Here is a 10,043-nt window from a genome sequence, read left to right as displayed (position 1 = left end):
CTGCTGCCACGGACGTGAGAATCAGCAGAACAGAAGCTAAATGTCACAGAATCAAACTGGTGAGTTTGAAGAGAAGTGACAGAAAAACACTGAACATTTGGGTTTCCACGCTTAAAATGTGGTTTCACAGTTTAGGAAAAAAAAAAAAAAACCCTAACAAAATCTGAGAGTTTTCACGCCGGCTTTTTTAGAAATGTACCTGCGATGCCATTCAACACAGAACTAGAGTGAGAAACAAGTATGTGACTCCAATGTCATTTTCTTGGCACAGCCCGGTCCTCCAGCTGTCATCTGATGAGAGCGAGATAGGTGGGTGGTTTGAGCTACGACAGAGAGGCGTTTGAAGGAGAAACTGAGACGGCGACCCTTCGCGGATGAGATCGGACTTTCTCACAGCCCTGCTGGCGAGCTCACCTGTATTGATCCCTGTGGACCCTGTCGGGGAGACGGCTGTCTGATGGATCTGTGTATCGCGCCAGATGTCAGAGTCCTCAATCGTTTGATTTGAAACTCATCTCGCCGAGTCCCATCGCAGAGTGAAATGTGAGTCTTTTCTGCTGCGGGGAGCTAACATGACCTTGACGCGCTCCACTAGAGGAGGGCTGGAAAACACGAGGAGCTGATGAAGCTGACGAGCTTTAATAGAGGAGGCTGGTAAAGGGTTCTGAAGGCTGATTAAACATAACGCAGCCCGCTGACTGTTTAACAGTTTAAAGCCTAAAGAAAATGATGAGTTGGACCAGCAACATAGTGGTTGTAGATCTGTTTTGATGTTCTTTTCTATCAAACATTCTCAAGAGAAAAGCAGATCAGGACACGGAAGAACTGAAATTTTGCAAACATTAAACTATTTAATGCAAGTTTAGCTGCAGTTGCTGGAGAGGAATCTGTCCAACTTAAATATACGAGGTGAAGCAGAAAGGTTAGAGGTTGGATTTTAATGCATTAAAGTCCCACTGCTAATATACTTTAATGCGTTAATTACGATTAATTAATTACAACAAAAATAATGCATTGAAAAATTAATCACAGTTTGCATCCAGACAACATGGAGCGTTGGTCAGCGCCCGATTTCATGGTCCATCGATCAAACGATGCACAAGATGCGTCAGCGCTACGCTAACAGCAGGAAACATGGAGGAAAATGATGACAGCACGTCACTGGGACTGATGGAGTTTCATTTTAAAAACCTGCCTGATGGAAGCCTTGACGAGAGCCTGGTTTTGTGCAACTGGTGCAAAAAAGAATTTGCATCCCACCGACGCACATCGAGCTGATGGTACCGCCTGAATGCAAAGCACAGAAACCACCGGAGCTCTTAGCACTGGCGGTCCTGGTCCAAGTGGCGGTGTCGGCAGCCCACACTGGACCCAATTCAGAGTCAAAATTAGTAAATCGACATCTGACAAGCTCACAAACTCCCTTCCAAAATGGATCACTCTGGACTGTCGACCACTTCCGGTGGTAGTAGGGTTTAAAACATGTGCAACAAGTTTTTTTAATGTGTTATTTTTGTTGCAATTAATTAATCGCAATTACCGTGTTAAGGTCCCACCCCTATTTATTTCTTATCTGGAGCATCAGAAGCATTTCTTGTTTGCTTTTTAGGTTTTTGCACCTGACTCCTGCGCAAACTGTCGCCTACGTCGTCTCCATCTCTACGGTGGCTCCCTCTCTTCAGACCTGGCAACCCATTCATTGCTGCTTGAATTCCTTACTGTTATTATTAGTGTGCCAGCTTGCTAATGTTGCCTCAGAATCCTGATTTAAAACATATATAACGCGAGATTCGTTACTGTGTGAACTTGTGAGATAAGGCCTTGAATGACAAAGTCCACCACTCCAGCTAGAGAGTAGATAAACTCCAGAAACTTTAAGAAATGGTTAAAAAAAAAAAAAAGACACTATCTTTTAAACTAGTCTCCAAAGAGTGTCACTCTCATTTGAGGCCCACACACACACACACACACACACACACACACACACACTGCCTGAACATGAGGAGAAATCCAAAGCTTGACAGTTCTGCTGTGCTTAGTTATGATTTCTAAGCTATGACTGAGCAGTTGCTGGGTTCAGCGAACAGTCAGCCGACATAATTACCTAACAGTCTGCTGGCCTGCCCCTGCAGCGTTGCACACCAGCAGCAGGATCTTGACAGGGACGCCCTGGTTGAGGAACTCTGACGATAAGGTCCCAGCTGACGTTAACCTCTGACCCTCGGGTCCGGTGGAGTATGGAGACGACGGCAGGCTGTGATGGTATCCTGCAAGAGGACGGAGAACACAAGAGAGGAGCTGAATCAAAGAAAAAGAAGAGACGACAGAAAGCATTTCTGACTAGAGGTACAGTCATAGGACACTTGGTAAATCCTACAGATGCTGAGCACATACATATTTTACAGTCTTTTGGCAGACGTCTCACTTTTAACGACTTTACAGCGGCAGCATGACGGCGCACGATGTTTCACATGTTCTCCTCGAAAGGAAGACGATCGGATTTCACATCCTGAAAATGTGATCGTTAAACTTAACACCTCCAACGAGGAGCGAGCAGGAGAATAGAGATACATAAAGTGGCGAGACAGCAGCTTTCTATTTAGGGGAGCAGTGATTCAGAGGGGAGAACAGATGGACCAATGGCTGCCTGCACTCTCAGCAGGAGGTATTATCTGATGCAGCTTCTGCTCCACATCCTGTCCTGGTGGGGTGCCAGGCAGCACCACTTCGCTCCCTCATGTCTCCGCCGCCGCCGTCGAGGAGTGTGACTGACGGAGTGAAAAGCTGAGATTATGAGATCCCCGCGAGATGTGACGTCGGCAGAGCTGCCTCCTCGTCACCCTCAGCGTAGGTCAGGCCTTCAAGAAGTTCACGGCGATAAATCACGCGGTAAATTAGACCCGCGGACACAGATGAGAAGGTATTGATTGACTGCGGGGGCTGTGCCTTCCCTAAACCTCCATGTTTCATTAAACGTTGCTGTTTACACCTGACGCGCGATTCGTCACTGACAAAGCAAATGCCACCGCTGAGCATCCCGACATCCCTGTGCAGCGATGCCTCCTCCTGCACGAGTAATTGGGATGTGAGGGCGTGACGCCGCGCACTGTATGAAGGGCAGGACCTATTCAAAACTAATCAGAGTCTACATATGAACCGCCAAAGCCTCAACGTCAGACCTCTGATTGCCGTGTCCTGACCCTGGGAACGAGCGTAATGATAAGCACGCACAGCTTTTCATTTATTAATGTCACTCTAATCAAGCAAGTGATAAAACTTACTTAATCATGTGCTTTCATTTACATGAGCAGCGACCTCTGACAGTTGCGGGAATGATTTATGAGGGAAAATCTCCTTTTAAATTCCCTATGAAGCATGTTCATGAAACAGCAGTAAAATGCAGAGGTCACCTCCCGGCCTGTCCCACTAAGATTTATCCAGGGCCGCTCGCGAGGAGACCTGCCTCTCATTGCTCATTAAATCATCGTTTTTTATTTTTTTTATGAGGAGCTGTCAAATACTGAACTGTTTCTTGACATTTTTTTTCCAAGGCTCCTGTCACTGCTCTCTTGATTTTTCTTTTTTTTTTTTTTAAAGCCTCGTTGCTGAGATGATGAATGGTCATGAGGTGGGACTCGTGTTTTCAGCCTGACGGTTCCCACAGGTATGCTGGCGCTTACAGTACAACCATGGGAAATGTGCAGCACCACACCAAAAGTTAGCTCTGTTTAGTCTGCATACCTGTTGATCCTGATCCTGTGTTCTCCAAAAGCCTCAAACTAATTCTGTGAAACCACGGGAAGCCTGTGAACACGTCATTCCTCTGCACTCTCAGGCGTCTTTCTTTGTCAAACAGACACACAGGGTGAGCCACACTAAACACTGACAGACTATGTGAAAGCCCGTAATTAAACACCTTTACACCTGAAGGGATCTACTCTCCCCACAGCGACAGCTACACCCGCAAATCCCACTAGCTGTCTGCACAGTCATATGCAAAGATGTTGCTAGACAGTCAGTCACAGCAGAAGTACACCTACAGCATACTTAGATTTTTTAACGTGCAGATTTATTTTCAAATATTGCATAACGTGTAATTTGTTAACTACTTTGAAAATATTGAGAGTGAGATTTTCTGTGTTATCGAACTTTCAAGCTAATCGTGCTGCTAGTTTTGCTGTGTGTCTGAGTGAACTACTTCAGCTTAGTTAAATCTTACTCATATCGCGCCAATTCACGACATATGTCCTCTCAAGGCACTTCAAATACAGACAAACCCAGAGTTTCATCTGGATTCTCTTTGAGCAGGCAACAGCAGAACCAGGCCAACCATCTGCCTCGAACCACACAGTCTGTTCACAGGGGTTCCTCAGGGGTCACTGCTCGGTCCCCTCCTCTTCTCAATATACACAGTCTCACTTGCCGCAATAATCCTATAATCATTCTATGCTGATGACACCCAGCTCTTCCTGTCGTTCCCCCCAGATGACAACCTCATCATGCCTTGCAGATATCTTGTCATGGATGAAAAAACGCCACCTTCAACTTCAGCCTCTCCAAGACTGAGCTCCTTGTCATTCCAGCCAGTCCCTCGAGACAACAGGAAATCAACACCCAGCTTGACTCAACCCAACTCAAACCCACAAAGTCTGCCAGAAACTTGGCTGTCATGATTGATGACCAGCTAACCTTTGAGGCTCGAGGCTGTTGCTCGGTCGTGTCGATTTGCCCTGTACAACATCAGGAAGATCAGACCTTTCCTGTCTGAACATGTAGCACAACTATTTCCTTTCGTAATATTACACATCGGCTACTGCAACTCCTTACTGGCAGACCTCCACGGACACACGGTCAAACCTCGCAACCAGCCAAAATCAGCACAAGTCACCTCGTTGTTCAGATCGCTTCACTGGCTTCCAGTTGCTGCCTGCATCAAATTCAAAACTCTTGTCCACAAAACTACCATGAATACAGCTCCCTCCTTCCTGAACTCTCTCATTCAGGTCTACACTTCCTCACTACGCTCGGCCAACAAAAGCCGCCTGATACGACCACAGCAACGGGGCGCGAGGTTCCTCTCAGGCTTTAAGAAAAGACTAAAGACGCAGCTCTTCACTGAACACCTTTGCGCTTCACAGACTGCAAAAATAAAAAATAAAAAACAAAATGAAAATCCTATTACCTCCCGTGCTGTCTGTAGGCACCAAGGTCGTATCACACTTGAACTTGTTTTATGGCACTTATCCAGGTTGTTTTCTCCTGAATAGATCCTCGCTTGTGTTGTATTTGCTCTCAGATAAAAGCTAAATGAAACTGTAGAATTGTAGCCTGGTTGGGGTTCAGATAACGTCATGCATGCTGTCTTTAAGGTTTCGTTCTTTTCTTTTCATTAAGACATGTTTAGAATAAGGTTTCCATCTCCTGCATGTTACTGTGACTCCAGTGTTGCCGTTGTTCCGCCCACGGCTCTCCTTTGTCACGTGTACAATTAATAAACAATAAACGGTTCGGAGGATAACAAACAAAACCCAAACGGCAGTCTCGGGGATGATCTCATCTCGCTGAAAACTGGGCAACAAATGACTCGAAGGCGGAAACAGTTCTGCGTTTGTAACCAAGATAAAAGCAAGTGAAATGGATATTTAACTGCGAACGCCAAGTGTCTGTTTCCAAGTATTCTTTGGCAGGTGATGCAACTTTCAAGTCTCACCCTTGGCACTCAGTATCCTTAATAATGATATTATGCTTACTCATTTCTGTCGAATCCCAACCAGAGAAGAACTCTCTCTCTCTCTCTGCTGAAACTTGAGAATATACCTATGAGGTGTTTTCACAGGATTTATTAATACTTGGTTACCACGTTGGAAGCACATTAAAGGACTGGGATGCATGGAGACGTCAGTTGTGTTAAAGTGGGAGTATGTGTGTTTATTCACTTCCATCATGAGTAAAAGTCAAAGCTGACTGTCTCCTGGTGGTGGTGGGTTCATATTTAGTCCACAGACATGAGCTGCATCATTATTTTTCTTTGTCTCAACAAGAAAAGGCAAATATTCTGCTGTTACTATGACGGTAGATGATAGAGATCCATGTGCTAGCAAACAGGACGATGACTTTGGAGGGAAGGTGATGTATGCTGCGGGGAGATGATGACGGTGATGATGTAAAAGATTAATATTAATGCTGCAGCGGGGAGGTTGGGAGTCGTGAACGGAAAGGTCACACCATCATTGGCTCGCCTTTGGCTTAATCCAGGGGTAGCTAATGTTCTCACTCGCTGAGCTCCTCGTGCTGCCTCCGACCACCTTCTGCATCTGGAGGCTTTAAATCTAACTCGTGTCTGTGAGTAACTGTTAAAATTCACAAAATAAATCAGCAGCAATCGGTCCAAGGAGAAACTAGTGCGCTGGAGCATTTTAACGTCTGACTTTTAGCTTTAATTGCACACATTAGATCTGCGTTTGGAGGAACCTGCTCTTCACACACCGACCTCACACTCAATATGTGGCTTAATTCAGCGCCTCAGGACACAATGGGAGAACCTTTCCCTAACGTTAGCACGGAACATGTTTAGATCCAGCCTTTAATGAGGGTTCTATCTAAACCACGAGACTCTTTTACTTTCATTTAATCATTTATGGATAATTGATTAAGGGTCTGTTGGATTTAGTAATTGCAGAGGGGGGTGTAAAGATCACATCTTTATGGCTCCAGACTGTCTAAAAGCATTACAGATCATCGCTTTAACTGGATGAAAAAAAAATGCAGTCAGGTTGTGTTTTCATGCATAACACAGAACTATATATATATAATATTTAACGGCCGTCTTTACTCACAATGTGTTGATTTTATTGCTTTATTTTATCTTTATTGCATAAACAGCAAGGCAGACTTTATTTTTTTTTATCTGTTGCAGTTTTCTTTTCTGGGTGAAATAAAAATAAATGAAGGAACTTAATCGCCCGTTTATGCATGTAAATAATATTCAAAAGACTCGTGGGATAGTTAACAGTTCTGCAGGCATTTATTTATTTTGCATTAACTCTCTGAACCCTGCACAGTGTCTGGGAGGCGTCTTTTTTTTTAACTGTTATTGCATTTTTTACTCACTGTGGGCTCATTTTTCACTCCAGTCCTGCACCTCGATGGAAAAGAAGCAGTTCAATTTCTTTTTAATTAAATTAAAAATAAACAAAAAAAATGGAGTTAACATGCACAACATTTTTTCCAGGTGTCCACAGGTGCTTCCTTCATGAAAGCACAGCCTGCAGTTCAACCCAGAGGAGCTGAAAACTCAGAGTTTTAGTCATGGGACCCGCTAGTGGCATTTAATTAATTTATTTATGAATTTGTTTGCATCAATGGTTAAGTTTTGGTGTTTTTTTGTTTAAAGAGACACGTAAAAATAAAGTGACTTCATGAAATATTACGACTCAAATTGAACCAAATTGAAAATCTGATCTGTTTTTACAGTTTGTGGCTCTGATTTGTGTGGGGTCATTTTTTATTTTTAAAAGACCAACATGCCTGTTAAACCCAACAACAAGCTGTGGGGTTCAGAAGCAGCAGAACAAGGAAATGCTGCCACAGTATTACGACGAATATGTGACCTTCAATGGATCCTACCTCCTAGACGGAAACCCGCTCAGCAAACTGTGTATACCAACAATAACTCCGCCTCCATCTTTACCCGAGCAGCTGAAAGAGATGTTCAAACAGCAAGAGGTGGTCCGAATGAAACTGCGACTGCAGCACAGCATTGAAAGGGAAAAGCTGTTTGTTTCAAATGAGCAGGAAGTCTTACGAGTCCATTACCGGGCAGCAAGAACACCAGCCAATCAGACCCTGCACAGTTCTGCTGGATGCTGAAGTGAACAACATGCCTCAAGACGTCCAGAACGATGACGGCAAAACGTCAGTAAGAGATCGATTCAACGCCCGACAGTTCACGTCCTGGTTACAGGATGTTGACGACAAGTTTGACAAGTTTGAGGTGTTAAATCATGTGTGTGATGCTTTGCACACATTTCAGTTGATCAAGTGAACATCACCTGATTTCTGCCTCAGTGACATTTAAATAAACACTGACATTTTGGGAAAACAAGCCCAGCGTTAATTTTTTTAAGAACTCCGACAGCTTGTCTACACAAAGGTGTTTGATGGAGCAGATGCACTTCTATTTAAACCCGCTCTACCGAGGCAGAGTTTTCTTGCATTATACTCAACCTGGGCTGTTTTCTTCTTTTCCCTGAAAGTCTATGTTCTTCTGCTTTCTGTGCATAATGACTGTGTGTTGGGCTGTGTTTGCAGGTGCCTGAATGCATCATGTGTAGACACAGACGGAGGCCAAAGCTGCTGCTGCTGCTCTGCTAATGTGCTGCTGTCGCTGCACAGGCTGTGTAGACATTGCGTAAGTTGAACGGCAAACAAGCGCATATCCTGCTATTTCCTTAAAGGATGATAATGTCTTAGATGTGTTCTCGTGTCGCTGTGGCAGACTAAACCAGAGGGAACTCGGGGGATCCAGTCACGTGGGGGCTCCTTTTAGGCGGCGCTGCTGTGTGCGGCTGTTGACCAACATAAATTAAAGCACTAAAAGTCACATTTTTCAAGGGGAACATCATTGCTGACACAGTGCTGGGACTTGCAGCCCCGTGAGAGCGGACAACGGAGCACAACCTATTTGTTTGCAGCACAGAACACAGAAGCGAGGGAACACTGTGCACCGAAGTACTTCACGTTTTATATCACGAGCTGAGAAACGCATGAAATGAAGACATAAATCTGAGAGCGCAGGGAAATCTGCGCAGGGGGGATGTAACCCGCACGGCTCTTTGTGAAGTTATATGGTTCCTAATGTGCTCCCTGAGGAGCTCCTGCATCAAGGAGAGTTCCCTGAAGGTTTCATTAAGCAAATTAATAAAATGGGTTTTGTTTGCTTACAGATCTACATTAAAGCAGGGAAATGCATTCACAACCAGCTCTAATGCCTAAAGACAGTGTAGGTTTTGCTGTGACTAAAAATATCTTCTTTTTTTTCCCCGTAAATGGAGATAAAAACTGAGTTTCCGTCTCCGGCCGTGCAGATACCTGAGATCCGTGCAGAGCCTCCTCTGATGTAGAGCGGTGGAGCCTGGAAGGCGTAGATGACGTCGTTCTCGGCTATGCTAGTTAGATCCTCCTCATCAAAGAAGGAGCGGTGGAAGCCTGTGGAGTACACCTCTGTCAGGATCACCTGCAGATCCACACACAAAGACCAGTCAGTTCATTAATGCAGCAGGAGCTTTGACTCCACCAACCTCTGCACTGTGATTCCCCCTAATCTCAGAATAATGCTGCAACCAAGAGGAAAGTCAAAGCAGTGGAAAGGAAAGGATGGCTACTGGAATCAAAGGTGAGCCACTTCTCAGTTTATAGTTCAACCCCTGGATCTGCTACGTTACCTGGTCCGGGGAGATTTTCCCCTCGTCGGCCACCATCCTCCTCAGGCAGGCCACGGAGCCGAACAGCGGCACCGCCAGGCCGACCCGCAGGTACCGCTGTCCTTTGGTGCTGAACACCAGCGTCACACACATCGGCCTGCCAGACACAAAGACACACAATCAGGGCCGGTGGGAAGCACAACGGCCTCCCTCTCTGATTTCTGTGCCGTTCCCCGCCGCAGCTCTACGGCCAAGAAGGGACAAAAGAAGACTTTCATGAATAAATCAATACATTTTAGCATTAATAATAGATCATTAGGACTCGGTTTTATGTGTGCGAAATAATGGAATCTCTATTGCATTTTTAAAAACGGGGGAGCGCTCGGCTCTGACCTCTCCAGAGGGAGCGTTGACACGAGCAGGGTGCCGGGACATAATGGCTTCTCTGAATAACAGCTCACTGAGGAGGTACAGGAGCTGAGTCGGGAACCTGTGGGAGTCTGCAGCCGGCAGCGAGCTGCACGGGAGGACGAACACGAAGGAGTGGAGGGGCGATGACAGACGGTTTTATGTTCATTTGTACATGAATTTAATATAAACGCAGAGGGCAAACGATAAAAG

The 10,043-nt window shown here is 45.2% G+C and overlaps 1 protein-coding gene across 1 annotated transcript in view; it reads right to left on the bottom strand.

The window, feature by feature from the left end:
• The window catches only part of usp43b (ubiquitin specific peptidase 43b), a 102,774-nt gene that overhangs the window by 35,992 nt on the left and 56,739 nt on the right, over positions 1–10,043 (bottom strand). The window contains exons 5-7 of the mRNA XM_008285606.1: positions 9,444–9,579; positions 9,091–9,235; positions 2,105–2,267 (exon numbers count right to left, since the gene is read on the bottom strand). Of these exons, the coding sequence (XP_008283828.1) occupies positions 2,105–2,267; positions 9,091–9,235; positions 9,444–9,579 (444 nt within the window). The remainder of the gene's footprint in view (positions 1–2,104; positions 2,268–9,090; positions 9,236–9,443; positions 9,580–10,043) is intronic.

The sequence above is a fragment of the Stegastes partitus genome, unplaced genomic scaffold (assembly GCF_000690725.1).
Source record: "Stegastes partitus isolate 25-593 unplaced genomic scaffold, Stegastes_partitus-1.0.2 Scaffold410, whole genome shotgun sequence".
Taxonomy (NCBI): Eukaryota; Metazoa; Chordata; class Actinopteri; family Pomacentridae; genus Stegastes; species Stegastes partitus.
Note: the sequence above shows the minus strand (reverse complement) of the source record. Positions and strands in the feature narration are given on the sequence as shown.